This window comes from Peromyscus maniculatus, chromosome 5 (assembly GCF_049852395.1).
Source record: "Peromyscus maniculatus bairdii isolate BWxNUB_F1_BW_parent chromosome 5, HU_Pman_BW_mat_3.1, whole genome shotgun sequence".
Classification (NCBI taxonomy): Eukaryota; Metazoa; Chordata; class Mammalia; order Rodentia; family Cricetidae; genus Peromyscus; species Peromyscus maniculatus.
In genome coordinates, this window is record NC_134856.1 from 66,232,996 (window position 1) to 66,254,030 (window position 21,035).

Consider the following 21,035-nt stretch of genomic DNA (forward strand, 5'->3'; position numbering starts at 1 on the left):
TTAAAAGAATTTTTAAAAAAGAACCAAAAAGCAGCGCATTTCCTAGACACCCCGCTAGCACCAGCACCAAAGGGTGGTCCGGAGTTCAGACTCAAGGGTGTACTTTAGTGCTATATTTATTTTGAATTTTTACCACTTCCTGGAGGCCGGGTGGAAGGATCCAAAAAAACTGGGCACCTCAGCCATTTTGTTTGTAAGGCGGAGCGGTGGAACTGGGCCGGCCAGGAAGGGGTTTGGAAGCAGTGTTGAAGGCGGGGGAGCTGAATATGGTTTCAACTTATGTCAGGATTCGGCTACTTAATGCAGGGGCCGTGGTGCTCGTGGCTGCAGGAGGGCCTGGGGGACGGCACACCGAGCACACTTGGACGGGCTTCTTTTCCAAATGGCCGCGTCCGCATCCACATCCACATCCCACACGGACACCGTCTCGCGTGGAGCCCCCCACGCGCCCGTGCGCAAAGGGCGTGCCCAGATGCTCCGAGGACGCGGCCGCTGCCATTGTTGTGCTTGTCACTTAATCCCGAGCCCCGATTCAGGCCCGGGCGGCGGCGCTCTCCCGAGCCCGGTATAAAATGGCACAGTCGTGCATTCTTTCCGAGCTGCGGGAGGCGGGAGCGAGGGCCGAGCTGGGCGGCCGCCAGCCAATCAGCGCGCCCGCCCGCCCGCCAGCGCAAAGTTGTTAACCCCGAGCCTCCCGCCGCCGCCCGCTCCGCATCCTCCAGCTTGCTCCATTCCCCCGAACGCCCTCGGATCCTGCGGCTGCCCGCCCCGCTCTGCCGCCCTCCATGGAGGAAAGTCTCACTTTTGATTTACCAAATATTTTCAGGATGTTTGAAGATCCGTACGCTGCCCGGAGGCTGTTTTTTCTGGACAACCCAGTCCCCAGCCTATATTGTTACAATTTTTTTTTGAGAGCTGGTTGCTGCTTTGCCTACACTGATGGTAAGTTTATAATTTTAAACATTCTTGGCATTACATCTTTGAAAGGGGCACCAGATTAAGAGAGATTTTCATTGTGTTTCTTCTCACAAAACCAATCTTGGTATTTTTTTTTTTCTTCTTTAGCTTCGATCTGTGCACGTTCCACGTAATTTTATCTGGTTAATTTTTACCAAAAGGGGGGGAAAAACAGTTTTTCTCTCCATTGTTAAAGATAAACATATATAGTGAAAATTATACTTTAATTGCTGTGAACTACAGGGGAACTCAGATGTTTCAAGATGGACTTTTTTTGTGTGCCAGCAATGTTGGTAGTGCCAAATATGTACATATCCTCTTTATAAAAATTATCTATTGCCTAATTTGTCCAGAGTCAATTATCAACGAGCAAACTACCGTTGTAGTTTTTTTGTTTGTTTGTTTGTTTGTTTGTTTTAATAGACCTATTGTGATTCCCTTGATGGAGTACTTGAATACAAACTACCGAAAGCAGCTCTGGTATAATGAAGGTGGAGATTGACAGAACCGGGTTTAAGTTATGGCTGTTGCTAAATAGTGGCTCTTTTATTGCTGAGCGGATCTAACTTGTGGTCTAGGATGTGATTTCTTTAAAGCTCTTTGTCGATTCATGTCTGTGGGTCTATCTTGTGTTTTCTCCGGAGAGGTACATTTGGGAGACATTTTGTAATTTTTGGTATTTTTCTAGTTTTCTTCTTTTTGCACACGGTAGGAGATCTTTTTTTTTTTTTTTTTTTTGTTCTGCATTGATCTGTGTTGGTGGCGCTGTGGTGCGCCTCAACAATTTGTCAGTTTTACTAAAAGAAAAAAGGAAGAAAAAAGGTGGGGCAAGATTTTATCTATTATCCTTTAATTTTCATGAAGAAAGTTCAATTTGGTCAGCTCTTATTATTTAGGCGTTTTCTGTGCACTGTGCACCGTGGTGAGAGCAGACATGTCGTCACATCCAATTCAGGGGACATTATGGGCAAGCATTCAGGTGCCAGTTGTGTTTGATCTGATCTGATTTATGATCCCTATCAGATTCTTTAATAATAAGCTGCCGTTTACCCTCCCTCTCCTCACTAGCGTTTTATATTATTTTTCTTATTTTACAAAACCATGCCTGTTAGGACCCTTTCAACGTAACAAAACATTTGAGTATTAGTTCCTTGGACGTTGTAAAAGTTGAATTTCATTTTGAATCAAGGGAATTCTCAAATACCTATTCTGAGTCTGTCTTGAGGATATTCTAGTAGCTTGTCATGTCTGTTTTATTTTGAGCTGCTCCTTGAATTTAGAGATAGCCTTGTTGTTGTTGTTGTTGTTGTTTAAAAAAAAAACAAATATTTTCAGAACTAAGATAATTTTTTTAAGAATATTGCACACCTACTTCTAACTTAAAAATATTGATGTGCACACATGTAAGGATGGGGTTACATCTTTGTTCTTGAGAGTTATCTGATTAGAGAATATGGGATTTAGGCCCAAAGCCTGCTAGGAACAAAAATATGTCACAATATGACATCGGTTTTACTGGTTTCTGTAAAGATTGTAGTTGTTTGTGAAAATAATAGGGGTGTCCTCAGTTCAGAAAAAAAGTGGGAGGAATCAGTAATTATACCTTGAAACATATTATTTGCCAAATAAAATAAAAGCAACTGAAATAGCGTTTGGATTATCTGATTAATAGGTTATGTCTCGAGAGAGTGACAATGTCAGGAGCTGTTAAGTGTCTTTATTTACTTGGAAATAGGTAAATGACCTTTCCACTAATCCGTCAGCAGTCTGGAGTAAAAGAATGTGTGGAAATGAGTAGAAATAGTATTTCCTAGAATCTGTTTATCTCTTCCCTTGAACTTCAGAATAATCATGCCCAGTGCCTATATTTTGTTTATCCCCTGCTCGGAAGGTTTGGATGTGTTCACTGGTACGTTTCATTTTCTCTCTTTGTAGAGTCTAAATGCAGCTTCGAGTGTGGCTTCTGACAGTATAGATTATTTATGGAATGAAATATTGCAGGTGTAAACGTATTATCTAACCTGGTTGTGCTCGAGACTTTAGTTCTCGGAAGTTGATCAGCTGAATAAAATATACCTCCCAGCACATTCAGTGCTAAAATATTCGGTTCTCCATAATGCAGTGATTTTTCATTTTGTTCAATTTCTGAAACTACCAATGTTTGTCTAATGTCATGTCTTTTAAGAGCAAACTGAACTGGGAAGTCCATCCGTAGCTATGCATCCTCTTTGTTCTCCTCCTGACTATTACATCATTGATTAGGAAGTAACCATTAGAGTTCAGTCGTTACTTTTGAAAATACCCATAGACATTTCTGTCACACATACTCTTCTCGATGTGACCTTTCCATCATTGTGTAAGTAAAGAGGTTTAAATCCATGAGGTAAAAAGAATTCCCTGTTTTATATTAGTCTCCATTTTAAAATGTACCTGGTGCTTCGTTTCAGCTCTTGATTCTTTGGGAATTAATTCTTTTTAATTGATAAGATTTTATAGACGTTTAGTTCATGAGTTTGGTGTGGTTATGCTTAGAATTATAAAACCAAATTTTTCCTTTGATCATTAAAAATCCTTTATAAAATTTAACATAGAGAACTAATTCAATTTTTCATGGCAGTAACTGCTAGATCATGGACAATCAAAAATTATTTTTCTCAGAATTCTGCTATGTCATTTCAGTCAAATTGACACCTTTTTGCATATAATTTTATCACAGTAGTAGCAAGTAGCAAAATTGATTCTATTAAAATATGTGTGTGTGTGTGTGTGTGTGTGTGTGTGTGTGTGTGTGTGTGTGTGTGTGTGCTGCCCATCCCTCTTGTGGAGGGAGAGATTAATGAACAGTGAAATGGTCAGGAAACAGGTTGCAGAAGGAAGGATACAGAAGACAGGGACCATCTTTAAGTTGGATTCTAAACAATACAGCTCAGAGAAAAAATGAATTTTGGATCTTCAATAACAGGACTAAAGTGAAGATTGTATTCAGACTGAATGTACTGAACCAGCATAGTTCCCTGACTCCTTACTATGTAGCTGTTTCTATTCCGACATATTGAGGACATTCCAGGTTAGACAAGCCCACTAGGTAATAGGTAATGGTACGATGGGGCAACAAAGGGAGGAAGCACTTAGAGACCTTGAGGTAAGATGTGGTGCTGACCACACTCAGGGCCAGGCTCCCTTAACTTGGGACGAACTTTTTTAAAGGGAAGAATATCTACTCTCTGAGTACTACTTCCAATCCAGAGCTGAAGCTGCATGTTTTAAATGCTACAGTTTGGTCCATCTTGTACAATTTGCCTCTTCTCTGTTATTTCTTGGACACACTACAGATGTTCTATCTATACAGGCAACTGACTGTTCCTGGCCTGATGTTGCCAAGGAAAGAAAAATAACATGCAAAATGGGTGTGTGGTGTTCTGACTTGGTTTTGATCTTTCCACAATGACCCTCAAACGAAGACCCCAAGCAGAACGTAAGGCAGAGCTGAAGATTTCATTCTTGAAAGACACGTTTCTGCTTGCTGTGTATAACACGGGTTTTACCAGGGGTTTTTGGTTGTTTGTGACCTTCTTCTCTCCATCTATAGGACAAGGTGCTGGGTCACAGTAGTGAGGGAGAAAAGAAAGATTCCTTCTCTTATGCAACTGAAAGTCCAACATGGCTCCTTGTTCTAATGATGTTTTAAATCTGAGGCCTTAGGTGTGGGGTGTTCCCATCTGGAGCTGTTGACCATGTATAATTTCTAGAGGGGGAGAAATGTTTAAATTTCACCCTGCTTATATGGATCTGACAAGTGTCCTTCCACTAAAGGATCATAATTTGGGCACCAAATACTCACAGCCAGGTTAGGGAGGTGGTGTTCAGCCTTGATAGCCCAAACAGAATACATAACTGGGTAGCCATGTGATGTACATTCCCATTACAAAGCAAGAAATACAACATTGGCTTATTTGTGTGAGAAAGCGCTTGGGGGGTTCCCTGGTAGGATGAGTTTGGGGCGTGTCTCTGAGCTCCATTTGTTTGTTTGTATTGATGGTTAGGATTCAACCCAGAGTCAGGACATGTTAACTTTTAAAAAACTGTTAAGCTTGGGGGCTGGAGAGATGGCTCAGCAGTTAAGAGCACTGACTGCTCTTCCGGGGTGGGCGTGGGGTGGGGGTGGGGGTTGCAGGTTCAATTCCCAGCACCTGCATGGCAGCTCACAACTGTCTCTAACACCATCCAACACCCTCACACAGACATACCTTCAGACAAACACCAATGCACATAAAAACAAAACAAAACTGTTTAGCTGGGTCATGGTAACACAAGACTTAGGATTTCAAAGCCAGCCTGGGCTATAGGAGATTCTGTCTCAAAAAGAAAAGAAAGAACCCAAAAGAAAAGACAGCAGCAACAAAAAGATAATATATATTGATTTTTATTTTATTTTATTTATTTGTGTTTTTTTTTTTTTTTTTTTTTTCACAACAGGGTTTCTCTGTGTAACAGCCCTGGCTGTCCTGGAACTCACTTTGTAGACCAGGCTAGCCTCAAATTCACAGAGATGCACCTGCCTCTGCCTCCCGAGTGCTGTAATTAAAGGTGCGCCCCACCACTCCTGGCTCATGATGTTTATTATTGAATGTATTTTGTACATTTTATTCACATAGCCATGACTTACACAGCACTGTGTTCATGATCAACATTACATTAATATAGACAAGTAAAAAAGAGTCACCAAAGACTACATTAGAAGTAACTTCACGTGTTTGAGGCAGGGTCCCTGACTGGGACCCAGGGTTCACTAGTTACACGCTATGCTGGCTGGCAAGAAAGCCCCGGGGATTCACCTGTCTTTGCCACCCTCCTGTTGCTGAGATTACAGGCACATGGCATCATGCCTGGCTTTTCACATGTGTGCTGCTCATCTGACCTGAGGTCCGCATGCTTACACAGCAAGGACGTTTCTGACTGAACCCTCTCAGCAGCTCCTTTTCCTATGCGTTCTTATTTTAAAATCCTCTGTGGCGATTCCTAATGACATAGAGCAGAAATTTTAAAGACAAAACAAATATCTTATGAAGTTAATACATTAGACATCTAGCTAACGTTTAGTCTACTAAGCACGTATGGCGCAGGAAAAGTCAAATTAATGTTATTTCTGCACAAATTGAAGAAGGAATGATTAAGGAGTTGCTGTAGTGGTTTAAGATAGCAAAAATTATTTTGTTAGAGAACCACTTAGCTCATGCTAGCTGGGTATGTTAATCACCTGATTTGTTTTTGCACCAACACAGAACCCTGCTGATAATGATGTTAAAACTAAGGCTATTTATTATTTAACTAAGTTAGTAATCTGGAGGAAAGCCAGCTCTAGGTTTGACTAGCTCATCCATTTTATGTACCTTCTTGGGGATTTTCTCCTTTGACATTGTCCGTGATACCAAGATGGCTGCTGAGATGCTTTCAGCAGTCTAGGGTTCTAGTTTTGAAATAAAGAGACTCTGTTTTTGCAAAGGGAGATGTCCTTTCCCGGAAGCACAGAGGTCACTGGACACACTTCACTTTACCCAGTCACGCACAGTGGGTTTGGCTAGGGACAAATGCTTAGAAGGGTGTGTACTTGCTGGGTGTCCAGAATTCACTGGCATTAGCTCGTATTTGCTTTGTGTAGACTTAATTAACTATGTGCGTACTCTGAAGTGACGAAGTGTTAGTGTCTTCTGTGTTCATGGTGACCAGACTAGTCACAGGTGAGCTAATTTAAAAAGGAACAACCAGGGCTGGTAAGATGGCTCAGTAGTTAAGAGCACTTGCTGCTCTTCCAGAGGACCTACGTTCAATTCCCAGCTCCTGCATGGCAGCTCACAACCACCTGTCGCTCCCATTCCAGGAGATCTGACACCTTCTTCTGGCTTCCACAGGCACCATCGAGTACATGGTGTATGTAAACACGTGCAGACGCACACAAATAAGTGAACAAGCATTTTGAAAGGCGGTGACAGCCTAATTGTCTCGGAATCTGCACACGAAGTAGGAAAGGACAGTTAAACTCCTTTTTATGGAGGAAACAGGCAGAGAAATTGGCACACCTTAGGCATGACCCACATTACCTAGTAAATGAAAAACCAGAGTTGGAACTGAGAGGTCTGAGGTCACAGCCTGTAGACTCCCTCTTCTTCACTGCTGCCACAGTAGACAGCTGCAAATTTGCATTTTGTGAATTGACATGTTTTAAATGCATGGTATGTTATTAACTACATAATTTTCTAGTGAGTGTATTCATTATTTCACAACCAATAATCATTTCATGGGAGGAGTGATCCTCATTTAGCAGTGATATGCATCTGAAATTTTCTTTTCTTTTCTTTTTTTTTTTTTTTTTGGTTTTGTTTTTTTTGAGACAGGGTTTCTCTGTGTAACAGCCCTGGCTGTCCTGGAATTCGCTCTGTAGCCCAGGCTGGCCTCGAACTCACAGAGATCCACCTGCCTCTGCCTCCCAGTGCTGGGATTAAAGGCGTGGGCCACCACCGCCCAGCCTCTTTAAAATTTTCTTTTTCTTTATTACTATTGGGTGCGTGTGTGGTTTCTGGTTTGTGCACCTGGAAATCGGACAACTTGTGTTGGTTCTCTCTTCCCATCTGGGCTTTTGGGAATCCACCTCAGTCATCAGGCTGTGGTGCACGGGTTCTTACCTGCAGAGTGATCGCCCCAGCCCTACTTCCGAAAGTCTTCTATGCTGAGTTTAAGGTACCCTTGGGTGACATCATCAAGCATGTCTCGGGAGATTCTTTCAGAGGTTGACTTTTTTTTTTTTTTTACAAATTTTAAACTTATGAAACTGAGATACATTCAAAAAACAAATAAGCCTTGTTGAAATAGGGAAATTCACTACTCATAAAATTAAGTCCAGATAGAATAATGACTTCTATTTTATAAAAAGGCTCATTGGATAAAGGCGCTTGATGCCCGCTCCTAATGACCTGGGTTTGAGTCTCAGAAGACACATGGTGGAAAAAGAAAACGAACTCCTGAAAGCTGTTCCCTGTCCTCCACATGTACACACTCCCTGGCATGTGCAATAGTGATGATGATGATGATGATGATGATGATAACTTAAGGAAAATAATAAAATGTTTCAGTCATTTTCAACTTCAAGTTATAAGGAAGCCTTTTCCTGGGGCATATTTTTGGGAGGATTCCCAATACCTTAGGTCAGTGGGTGTTAAATTTTAGCTCCAGATTCACCTGGATGGATTATGAAAACACAGAGAGCTGGCTTGGACCTCTCTGGTTCTGTAATCAGAAAGTCTGGGGGTGTTCTATGAGAATCTGCTCTTTAAGCCAGTCCCAAATGACCTGTATGCAGTCCTTCGGGGTACACCCTTGGAGAACACTGCCCAGTACATTCAGGCTATAAGTCATGATACTTAATTGGGCCTCAAAAAAATGGGTCACAAAGTGTCATAAGTGGCAGATATAATGAATGAATACATATTGCTGTATTAAATAGGGTGGGCAGGGTGGCCTCACTGAAAGTGATAGTTGACAAAGACTTGACGGGTGTTGATTTCACAGTTGAAATTTATTTGATTGCAATTCACATGCTTGTGCTGCATATTTTAAAAACGTGGCAGTGGGTAAGTATCCTGGTCTGGATTGCTACTAAGTTTTATCAATGCATTCTTGCTCTCTCAAACTTTGTTAAATTAAAAAGCATTTTAGAATTTCAAAAAAGCAACTCACAATTCACCAGTCATTTTGGAAATCAGGTAAACACAGTTTTGTTCTATGCGGTAGGAAGTTACCGTGGGAAGAGTTCTCTGTCCCTGCCATGTTCCTGGCTCTTCTAGGTCTCGTATCCCACCAACCATGAATAACCCCATTCATTGATAGGACTCTGTTTCCAAGTGCCTGAGAGAGGGAAGCTGTCATTGCCGGTGACCTATTTTTAGCCCTAGAACTCAGGCTGTCACCACAGATCACTGGAAACTCTAGATCTTCCAAGGCACAACCCCCAGCTGGAAAGCACTGTATTATGCCAAGGATTGAAGAGGACTTTCCCCAGAGTTTAATCACCCCACTTCTCCATTATTAAACTACAGGACTTAAAGAACATCTAGTTCTGAAGACCTTCACTTTTTTTTTCCCCTAACTGAATGGGGGAGGGGGAAGAAGCTAATTCACGGTCCTTATCTTCCTCAGAAACCAGTATAACCTTCGGTCTGTCCTTCCTTCAGCTGGAGTTCTTGTCAGGAAAATGGTGTGAAGAACTTCAAAGAGGTGTGAGTAGTGTGGCCTAGAACCTAAAAGAATCTGGGGATGGCTCAGCGGTTCAAGGTGCTTGCAGCTAAGTCTCATGACCTGAGGCCAATTCCTGGGACTTACATGGCAGAGGGAGAGAGAACCTATTCTCCCAAATTGTCCTCTGACCTCCTCATGCAGGACACAGTGCCTGCATACACACACATACACACACACACACACACACACACACACACACACACACACCACCACCACCACCACCACCACCATCATCACCACCATCATCATCCAGTACACATTTAGTAACAGACTCGGCTCCTTTAAAATGGCATAAAACTCCAGGGCTGTGGTTCTCCACTGCACTAGCCCCCTTGCTACCTGTATCTATATATACTTAAATTGGAACTTATCTAAACTTTGAAGTTCCAGTTTCTCAGTCATACTGTCTGCATTCCAAGTGGTTACTTAGTTACTTCTGTACGAGGCAGAGCACAGACTATGAGACATTTCTGATGTTCTAGAAGGCTCTCTTGGGTAGCCCTGTTCCAGAGTGTATCTGGATCCTCCACACTTATGGCTGGCTCATACTCTTACCCCAGTACTTCTCAGTGCCGCCCATGTGTGTGCATGTGTCTATTCACGTGTGTGGTGCTGAGGACGGAAGCCAGAGCCTTGTGCTTGCTAAACAGGCACTTCGTGTCTGGGCTACACTCCCAGCCTTCTGTCTACATGTGGGTCACCTAGAAACTTGCAAAAGCATGCCTAGGTCTCACCTCAGGAGATTTTGAGTTTATTGATCTGTATCGAGCTGGGCATAGCATTTCCACAGCAATTCATGACCTCTGCTATGCAGCTGGCGACGGAGGATCTCTCAGATCAGTAGATTCATAACTACTGAAACAAGCCACAATAGAGACCAAGAATCTCTCACTTAGATCAGTAGATTCATAACTATTGAAACAAGCCACGAAGCCAAACTCTGGGAAGGGCTGTCAGTGGACCAGTGCTGCTACCCTTTCTAGTAGCTAGATATCCATCTCCTAGGAGAGCTAAAATAAATGGAGAAAAACTGCACGGTCGAGCCTGTTGTGTGAAGGGAAACAGAAAGCTGACAGCCCACGGGCCACACAGACTTTAGCCAGGGGAGAGACCCACAAACTTAAGTAGATGTTCTGCTTAAAAGTGTAGTGGGCTGACCTCTTCTCCACCCAGTCCATTGTTCTTAACCAGTACAGCTCTTTTCAGTGAAATCACCTAGGAGCTAGGCGTGGGGACACTTGCCTGTAATTCTAGCACTTGAGAAAGGTTAGGCATTCAAGGACTACCTCAGCTACATAGTGAGTTCAAGGCTAGCCACATGAGACTCTGTTTCAAAAAGTAAAGTGATTACTGTACTTTTCTACTGTGTGTTCTAAGTCATTCTGGCTTGTGGCATGCTCAGCTACTAAGGGGACAGTTACACCCTCATGTACAGACCCTGCGAGTTGCCTCCCGGTGACTTGCAAGCATCTGGAGTTTGATAAGCAGAGATTTTAGTTACAAGACAGCTACACCCTTGTTGGGGGCTTGCTGAGCCACACTGGGTTTCCCTTGTGTTCAAGTTCATTGAAAAGATATTCCGGGGCTGGAGAGATGGCTCAGTGGTTAAGAACACTGGCTGCTCTTCAGAAGACCTGAGTTCAATTCCCAGCACCCACATGGCAGCTCACAACCATCTGTAATTCCAGTTCCAGGAGATCTAGCACCTTAACACAGACTCATCAATGCAAATAAATAAATCATTTTTTTAAAAAAATTACTTCCCAGGGCTCATTAGATTAAAGCATGTGATTAAAAACAAACAAATAAATAAATAAATAAATAAATAAATAAAAGATATTCCAGGAGCATATTTCAGTTAGATATTGACCTGCCTTTACCTATTTTTAAGGAAGATTAAAATCGTTCTTAAATTTTATTTTGTTTTGGATAGTCTGAGACATGTTCTCATTATGTAGCCCAGGATAACCTCAAACCTGTGAACCTCCTGCCTCAGTCATGTGCCACCATACTCAGTTTGGATTAGAATTTTATGGTCCTCACACAGGTGACTCCATGGACAGATATTTAGATTTTTGTATTTCTTAATCTTTTAGAATATAAAATAGTCTTTTATATCTAAGCCTCGGAGACTTTTCAACATGACAGGATGCCACATGGCTTCACCTTCTGTCATGTAAAACCGCTAGCTCTTGCAGATGCAACACATACCTGGTGGGCTCCAGAGGTCTCATGGGGGTTTGTTTGACTCTATGGCCCTATTTCCAGAGAGCCCCAGTTAACAGGGTAATGCAGAAAAGCCAACCAGACCCCTTCCTTTCCAGCTGAGGATGCTCTACAAATGAATCACCCCTGAGTGTGCTCACCTGCATTCTGAGCTGCACCCTTTGCACCTGGATTATGTTAGACCAGTTAGATCATCACCCAGCCCCTGGGTGTCTTGTGACAGGTGGTACTGCTACCTCATGTTAGCACCGTGAGAACAGTGAGTTAATGCGTTCGGAGCACCTACGCACCCAGTACCTTCTCTGCACTCACTTTCTGACTGCGGAGATCAAAACGCCTTTCCATGCTTTTCCATGATCACTGCAACAAGTTATCTGAGATAATGAACTTGTAAAGACAGAAGAGTTACTGCCTCAGCTTTAGAGGTTCTGGTCTGTCCCTAGACACCTATCACTGTGTCATGGTGCCAAGTGGTGATGGAGATCTGGGGCAGAGCAGACCCACGTCATGGCCAGTAAGCAAAAGAGGATGAGGGAATGTGGCCCTACCTTTCAGATCCCCCAGTGATCTGAAGTCTTCCCACTTGGCCCAACTTCCTATATAAAGGCTCCACCATCTGCACATAGCACCACCATGACCCCAAATCTTTAATAACTGTAAGAAACTTGAGATCCCAACTCTAGGAGATAAGATGGGCATTAGAAGATCACCCTGCAGCTGAGAACTTCGCTCAGCGGTAGAGCACTTGCTTACCTTATGTGAGGCCCTGGGGTTAAGCCCAGTCCCCACCCTCACGCCCGTGGCCTCATTTAAACACATGGATTCTCGGTGTTAGAACGTTAGAACGGCTGCTGGGGTTGGAGTGCTGCCTTCTCCAGGGGCTTTGTTAAAAGTCAGCGAGAGACTGGGAAGATGCTTCAGTGGTAGGAGCGCTTGTGCTACAAGCCGGAGGACTGGGTTTGAATCCACAGCACTCAGATGAAAAGGCCGCGCATGCTTATATAACCTCAGTGTTGGGGCTGGAGACAGCTTGATCCAGCCAGTCCAGCACCAGAGCCGAGTTTCTTCTTCAGCCAAAGACCCTGTCTCAAGTCAGTAAGACGGAGAGTGATCAAGGAAGACACACGACATATTGCTGTGGGCTCTGCATTTGCACTCTTGGATGCTCACCTGCACAGACTTAATGTGCAGGCACCACACACACACACACACACACACACCAGTGAATGAAACAGACTTTTCAAGAGTTTCTGTATCATCTCCTTTTCACCTATTAGCAAATCTTCACTGAACTTCTACCACATTTAAAAAACAAAACAAGGGGATGGGGATTTAGCTCAGTGGTAAAGCGCTTGCCTAGCAAGCACAAGGCCCTGGGTTCGATCCTCAGCTCCAGAAGAAACAAAACAAACGAACAAACAAACAAACAAAACAACTGTGGTTTAAAGAGAAAGCAGCAAGGACAGGCTTTGGGAAGGGGATAAACTCTAGAGGAGGCAGCTTTGACCGGAGCCCTGTGTGCTGGGCGGACTTTGCACTCACAGAAATGGACCAGCGGACATGCCATGTGAGGTAAAGAAAGCAATGTGAGCCTAGGTTAAGACACAGGGACACACAAGGCCTCTGGAAAGAACTAGAACACATTGGGGTGGCGCTTGGAACCTAGAACTCAGTACCTCCGGAACAGGCCAGATGTTAACCCACTAAAGAGGGGGAAACTGCCTCTGGGTGTTATCATCCGCTTGCTACCAGCCAGCCATCTTTGGAAGGAAAGCTTCCACATTCCGCAGTCTCAGTCTCTGGGCAGCTTTGACTGGAGAGTGAAGAGGTGGGAAGATTGAAAGTGGAAGACGGTTTTAGTGAACAGGCACAGGGCAGCAGGGGACAGCGTGCGGGCACCAAAAAGTTGATGGAATTTGTAGCTTGTCTCTTTAACATTTCTTGTCAACTGTGAGTGTATATTTCTAATACAACTTATATTAACACTTTCAGTCTCTTCCTCAGAATAAATAGAAATCAACAGGTAGTAAAACACTAGCTTAACTGTGATAGGCTAATGGCAGAGCAGCATAGATGTTTATCTTAGAGGACAGAAAACGTTCTAGGCATCATTTCCTCTCCAGTGTATAGGAACCCAGAGCTTTACACAAGTGTGTTTCAGCTGGAAAGCACACATTCATATGATTCTAAGATTTTGCCTTTTAAAGTGGACTTTCTTTTCTTTTTATGTATACATGTATTGGGGGGGGGTGGGTGGGTTTACATATAAATGCAATTGCTCTTAGAGGCCAAAAGAGGGCGTCCAATTCCCTGGAACTGGAGTTACAGATGCTTGTGAACTACCTGATGTGGGTGCTGGCAACTGTAATCAGGTCTTCTAGAAGGACAGTGCGCTCTCTTAACAGCTGAGCCATCTCTCCAGCCCCAGATCTTTCATTTTTTCCAGTATTCAGCTACACTGTTAAGAAACAGTGAATGGGCACAGTCACTCTGGAAAATAAAACTGCGGTGGAATAATGAATTAAGCCAGATGTAGTGAGTGGCTCATACCCTGATCCCAGCAGAGGCATGATGATAACCAGAGGCTCAGGCCAGCTTGAATGGCATGGGAATCTGTCTCAAAACCAAACACACCATTTCATTTTAAACTTGAATGTTCATTTTATTTTACCTAAGTAATACATAGAATTTTAAATTTTCAAACATGTAACTGTGCAAGTTTTTGGAGTTATTCTTGGCTGTTTTATACAGCATCTCACTTTGTTGCTCAAACTCCATTTCTTCCACCCTCAGCCTCCTAAAGTGCACTGATAGTCATTTGCCACCGTGGCCACCATCTGTTGGACTTTGAGTGAAACTTTTCATAATGTCTACATTTAAAATTGTCTGCAATAAATTTACTCAAATACTACCGCCGAAATTCACCTTGTGCTAGCTTTTTAAATGTTTGAATAATTAGTGATGGTAGCTGTAAAAGAATGAAAGTTTCCTCATATACCTTTAAAAATTATTTTATACACCTGTGTGTGTGTGTGTGTGTGTGTGTGTGTGTAGCACGCATGACTGCACATGCAAATTTGCGTGCAATGGTGTGCACACGGAAGTCCAAGGACTCTCCTTGCACCTCGTGGGTTCCAGGAGTCAGCTCAGGTCGTCTGTCAGGCTTGCCCAGCCAGTGAGTGCCCATATCCCCTGAACCCTCTCACCTTCCTCATAAACACCCTTTTTATATGTTGCAATTTGCCTTTGTCAACACAGCACTAAGTGAAGCCCACTTGAGTTTGGAATTCCCTCTCTGCCTCCCTCCACCCTCCCTCTCTGCGAGCACCGCCGCGCCCCCCCCCCCCCATTCTCAGCACCCTGCCAGTGTTTGCAGGCTGTAATTTGCCCTTGCATGCTGCACCTTGTTTCTGTGTTACTGCCTTCTATGTGTATTGATATGCCTCATTTATCTCTTTAAAAGACCAAATTAATTAGGGCCGCACTGTTCTGTGATTATTGGATATTGATTTCCAATTTTATTAACAAGAACCAGAAACAGTAAATATACTTTTGGCCTAAGCTAGATATAAATACATTACTTTGTAGATTTATGAACTACTACCCATATTTTGTTTCAATAAATAATTTTGTAATCTGGAAGCATAAAGATAACAAACGGTACCTTTCAAAATAGGGTATAAAAATAGCGTAGGCTGTTTATGTGAACAGGAAATAAATTGACCAAGGTCAAAAACATCCTTTCCTTTGTTCTCTCCTGTGGTTTGTAACACAAAGCTGGCCTGGGATAGGGCTTGGTAAACAAATCAGATCAGAAAAGCTCAGTTATATAAAACATGATCAAGCTTTTTGTGCCGACTTAAATTGATTCTCTATACATGTAACACTTCAGATTGCTCAGTTGCCTGGAGTGTTTCTGTCATTGTTTGGTTCTTGACTTACTCTTGTGTTAATTATTTTCTAAACCTGCTACAAGGAAATTCTCCATCCTTTTTTAGGAAGACTATCACACTAGTTGCAGATTTTTTTCCCCTCCCCAGACTATATTTTGAATCATTTCCGTGTCAGCCTTTGTTATGAAGTCTTCGTCTTTCTTTTCATTTAATCCTGCATCCTTCTTTTCCAGTTTTAATGATTGTTTGTAAGCTGCTTGGAGCCCTCCAGTCACATTTGATCATGCAGTACAAAGCCTCATCCAGCTGTCCTGTAGGAGCCTTTTGTGGGGCAGGATGAGTACTCAGCATGCAAGAGGTGCTGATTTGGATCCCCAGTGATGAAGAAAAAAAGAAAAGAAAACGCTTTGGTCTGCTGTCAAGTGTTAGGGATTCCTAATGCACCCTCTCTCCCTTGACTCACCCTGTCCTTGAAGCATCTCTCAGGATTTTATTTAATGGACTCTTAAAACTCTAAACTAGCCTTTGTCTACCACACAGATATGCATACTATCAGAAAATACTGAAAGCATAGTTTCATTACAAATCGCAGATCTCAAAAGCTTTTTAAATGTTTTACTTATTATTGTTGTTTGGGGGGGGGGGGGTCCTGACCCATGTGTGGAGGTCAGAGGACAGCCTTGTGGATCTGGTTCTCATCTTTGCCTTTAGGTGGGCTCCGAGGGTGGAACTCAAGTCATCAAGCCCCCCCCCCCCACGGTGAGTACTCCACCCACAAGGCTACCTCACTCGCCCTTGAATATCTTTGATTAGCTTTCCTTCTTCTTTTTTAATGAACCGGAGTTGGAGGTTTTCTTTTTTTGGTTTTTCGAGACAGGGTTTCTCTGTGTAGCTTTGCGCCTTTCCTGGAACTCACTTGGTAGCCCAGGCTGGCCTCGAACTCACAGAGATCTGTCTGGCTCTGCCTCCCGAGTGCTGGGATTAAAGGCGTGCGCCACCACCACCCGGCCGGAGGTTTTCTTTAAAGTATTTTAATATAGGTGTGAACACAAAGGTTAGAAGAAAAAGGTACTCAAAGAAAGTAAGGTACATTTGAGAGCATGGGCTTGGCTTCTCAAAGACTTGTCTTGGCTTAGCTTTTTCAATATTTAATTTTTTTTCATATATTATTTTTCTATGAACTATGGGAGAATAGAGGTAGTCAGAAAATTGAAGTGTCATCACCAAGAATTCATCGTCTTCAGAACAGAGGACAGGGAGCCAGGAGATGGAGGTCAGAATCGGGCCGTGGGTGTTTGTAGCTCGGTGCAGAGCACTGGTGTGGCATGAGCAAAGCTTTGGGTTTGGTGCCCAGCAACACAGGGAGAGGGCAGAGATCACACAGCTGGCTGGCAACAGGACATTGGAACCTCGTTCCTTTAAAAGAAGATGCTCCTCGATAACCATGATAGTTATGGATTAATTTTTAGCTTATTTGTGAGTCAGTTCTAAAAAAACATCACATGTCTGGAAACGCCTTCTTCTTTTTTAAGACAAGTCATTGAAACACAACAGGAGGAGGGAGTATCATGAAATCATGCTCTTTTTTTTTTTTTTTTTGGTTTTTCGAGACAGGGTTTCTCTGTGTAGCTTTGCGCCTTTCCTGGAACTCACTTGGTAGCCCAGGCTGGCCTCGAACTCACAAAGATCCGCCTACCTCTGCCTCCCGAGTGCTGGGATTAAAGGCGTGCGCCACCAACGCCCGGCGAAATCATGCTCTTTTAAACAGTTTTTTTTTTTCTTTATTTTTGCCTGTGTCTGTGCCCTACATGCATGCAGTGCCTAAAACGGCCAGGAGAGGGCGTCAGGTCACTTGAGTGGCGTTTTGCGTGGTTTTGAACTATCACGTGGGTGCTGGGAGTGGCGCTTGACTCAGTGGTGGCTTAGGCCTGTGGCGAGGCATGACATCATGGCAGAGAGTGTGTGATGGAGCTAAGCTGCCTACCTCCTGGCTGTCAGGAAGCTCGGGGAGAGGGAGGAAGAGCGTTCTCTTTTACAACAAAGCCCTTTCCTCACTAACTCGTTAACGTAGGAATCATGGGTCCTCTGGAAGTGCAGCCAGTGTTCCTAACCACTGAGCCATCCCTCCAGCCCCATGCTCTTCTTTTAGACTTACAAAAAAAAAATTATTTATTTTATTCCCACCGAGAATTAAGAATTTTAAGAAAGACAATTGTACAGAGTCTGTTCACAGTTGATGCTTAAGAACCACTGTTCTTCCAGTAGACCGTGAACTTTAAATTATCTGGAAAAAGCATTGGAAGAACTCCAGAAAACAAAGACAGAGAGAGTTGTCTTGAGACAAGGAAGACTAGAAAGGGGCAGTGCACGCAGGCATTTCCCAAAGCCTGGTATGGAGAAGTGTGTGTGTGTGTGTATTCAGTGTGTGTGCATTAACGTTGCCTCGAATAGGAGGTGGTATCCAGGAACTAACTCTTCCTAGAGATACAGAATGCCTGGCATGACAAAGCCCTGGGATCCATCCTTAGTGAGGAAGACAGAGAGACAGAGATTGATGGAGAGGGAGGTGAAGGGGGGGGGGAGAGAGAGAGACTTTGCAATTTGTGCTAAGGCCTAGGTTTACAGTTTTCTTCAAGGGAAAGAAGGACTGGATGGCTGAAAGGTTAGTATAAATCCGGTCCAGCAGTTATGGAATAATGGGCCTGATTTGGACATTCTCTAAAGCCCAATGATGAACTATGGCCAGATAAATTAAAAAGAGGAAGAAAAGACTTTTAAAATAAGTAAAATGGTTTTGAAGGTTTTGTATGAAAGGAAACTGGGTGAAGAACCTTCTAGCAGCTAAATCCTTTGTGATTAATTGGGAGCACTGAACGGGCCGTAGATTTTATGCTCTACTGTGTTGTTCTGAGGGCTGCATGCCCTCCCTTCCCAGCTACCCTGTTGAAACTGAATGGACTCATCTACTCGTCCTTATATTGGTATGGCACTTTGGAATTTGTAGAGATGGTTCTCACTGTACTATTATCTCATTTGTTCTGGATGATTGCCTAAGAGGAGAGAGACCAAGAGTTCATTCCTTAGACTGCTCATCTAAAGTCTTCCCACTCAGAAAAGAATCATTTCTGTAGTTCCATTGTGTCAGTCAACTGGGGATATCACAGAATGCTTGAGAAAATCAGCGGCAAAGATCTACTTTGGCTCACATGTTTGAGGTTGTGGCCCGTGGTAACTTAGTCAGTGGCAGGCTGTTTACCATGTGGTTGGGAGCATGTAATGGGGCTTAGCTGCTCACCTAACGGCTGTCAGGAAGCAGAGGGAGGGAGAGAAAGAGTTCACTTTGACAGCAGAACCCCTTCCCTCCCAAGTCTGTGAATGTCTTGTCAATCATTGAGCTCAGGGTCAGTATCCCAGCATCCACCTCTGATACTGTCTTGGGAACCGAGGTTTCTACACACAAGCCTTTCAAGGACACTTAGGGCTGAACCCAGAACAGTCATGGTAAATAGTAGATATTAGATTGGGATCCAGATCTTCAACCCAGGAAGCTCCTGTCCTCTCCAGGTCCTATGGGTGTTTTGAATGTAAATCCTCACTTAACCATTTGCAGCTCTCCCCGGGGCAAACAGCAGCTGGGCAGTGTCCCCCTGGTGACTCTTGGAAGCTTTGGGCCATGGGAGCTCAAACAGTCACTGGACAGCCTGACAGTGAGGTGAAGAGAGCAGGGGAGGTGTTCCTTGTACAAGCCTTCCTCACCTGAATGGTGTGCATCTGTTAAATGGGAAAGAATCAAAGGAGACAGTCTACCCCTGTAGACTATGGAAATACCGGGCTTTCGTACACCGGTTCTGTAAAATATCATGTAGGTGTTTGGTTTGAGGGTTTTTATTGTTTCCTTACTTAAAGGAGTTGAGGCCCTTACAAACACTGTTACCTTTCATGCCAAGCACACAGAAAGTAAACTGCAGAGCTGTGGGCGTGGCTTGGACGTGGATAGGATGCTTGCCTGGCATGCGTGAGGTCCAGGTTTGGTTCCCTGGCATCAACAAGGAATAAAAATAAAGCTGGGAAAAGTAAAGTAAGTATGATACAGACGTCCTTTAGAGATGGGTCCTGTGAAGGTGACACATATCTATAATCGCAGCGCTGGGAAGGCTGATGCAGGAGGATCACTAGTTTGAAGCCAGCCTGGGCTGTATGGTGAAGTTCTAGGCTAGCCTGGAGTGAGACCTTGACTCAGAAAAGAAAGAAAGAAAAAAAGAGAAAAAAAGGAGCTGGCTCAGGGCACTCTTTTTGCATGAAGTATGCCATCAAAGAACAGCACTAAGGGCTTCGGAAAGCAATTTCCAACCAGAGTTCACTCTTGAGTTTTGAGGATCAAACAAAGCTGAACTTTTTTAGATAGAGAGCTTTATCGTGGAGTGGAGCAGTGGATACATTGCTCTAGTTTCTGTAGGAATTCTGTCCGGTTCTTTGTTTAAATGTCTTGCTTAACATTGTTTATTATTAGGATAAAAATCTTAATTAGGCTCTGAAGAGATGCTCAGCAGTTCCACCTGCCACTCTTGCAGAGGACCCCAGTTCAGTTCCCACTTCCCATGTGGGGTGACTCATAGCCACCTCTAACTCCAACTTCAGGGGATCTACACATTCTTCATACATACTCACATAATTAAAAAAAATAGTTTTTAAAAACTCTTAGCCAGTGGTAATAAATATAATCCTTTATGGCTATATAGATCTTCAAGCTCTTTCAAAGTTTGTGTTTCAGGCATCTTAGATAATTAGATGCATAATGTGGTTAGAGATTTTCTGTTTCCTTGAGTTGTCTTGACTAGAATTTGCCAAAGTGTGCTATAGGTACATTCAGGTACATTTGAGATACATTGTATTAAGTATAGCTGCATTTGAGATACATTGTATTAAGCACAGCTACATTTGAGATACATTGTATTAAGCACAGCTACATTTGAGATACATTGTATTAAGCATACGGTTTCTTTCTGCAGGTTGCCCCTGAACCTATACATCATGAACCCACAACTTTTTAAAGGGCAAGGTGTAATCTATAGTAATTTTCCAGGCTTATAAGTTCATGTATTCATTGATTTCTTCAGTCCTAAGGGTGGAGCCTAGGGTCTTTAGCATGCTAGTCTAGTGTTCTCCCATGGAGCTACGCATCCAGCCCTGCTGGTTTTTTATATAACTAAGATAGCTCTTGTCTTAGAGTATCTATACTGGTGTGTTATAAAAACATACTTTTGGAAAATGCCAAATTAATATCTGGAAAGAAATGTTAGTATTTAAGACCAAGTTTTTTTACTCAAGATGAAAAACTGTTGTCAACCTTAATTTTTATAGACACAGAATCATCTTTATTCAAAGAACCACACACATTCATTCTTTTCTGTCTTCAACCATGACACTTTTAAGTCATTTTTTTAATCATAAGTGTCCTATTATGATTATATGTGTTTGTTTGTTGAGACAGTTTCTCTATGGTCCCGGCTGTCCTGAAACTCACTCTGTAGCTCAGGCTGACCTTGAACTCTCAGAGATCCTCCTGTCTTTGCCTCCTGAGTGCTGGGATTAAAGATGCTCACCACCACGTCTGGTTATCTGTGTTCTTTATAGTAAACAAGAGTCAGTGTACAGGAAGGGTCCCTAAAA

The 21,035-nt window shown here is 43.1% G+C and overlaps 1 protein-coding gene across 1 annotated transcript in view; it reads left to right on the forward strand.

Moving 5' to 3' along the window:
• The first annotated feature begins 214 nt into the window (after positions 1-214).
• Epc1 (enhancer of polycomb 1) overlaps positions 215-21,035 on the forward strand; it is a 94,355-nt gene continuing 73,534 nt past the window's right edge. Inside the window, exon 1 of the mRNA XM_042277929.2 lies at positions 215-942. Coding sequence (XP_042133863.2) covers positions 940-942 — 3 coding nt within the window. The 5' untranslated portion in view covers positions 215-939. The remainder of the gene's footprint in view (positions 943-21,035) is intronic.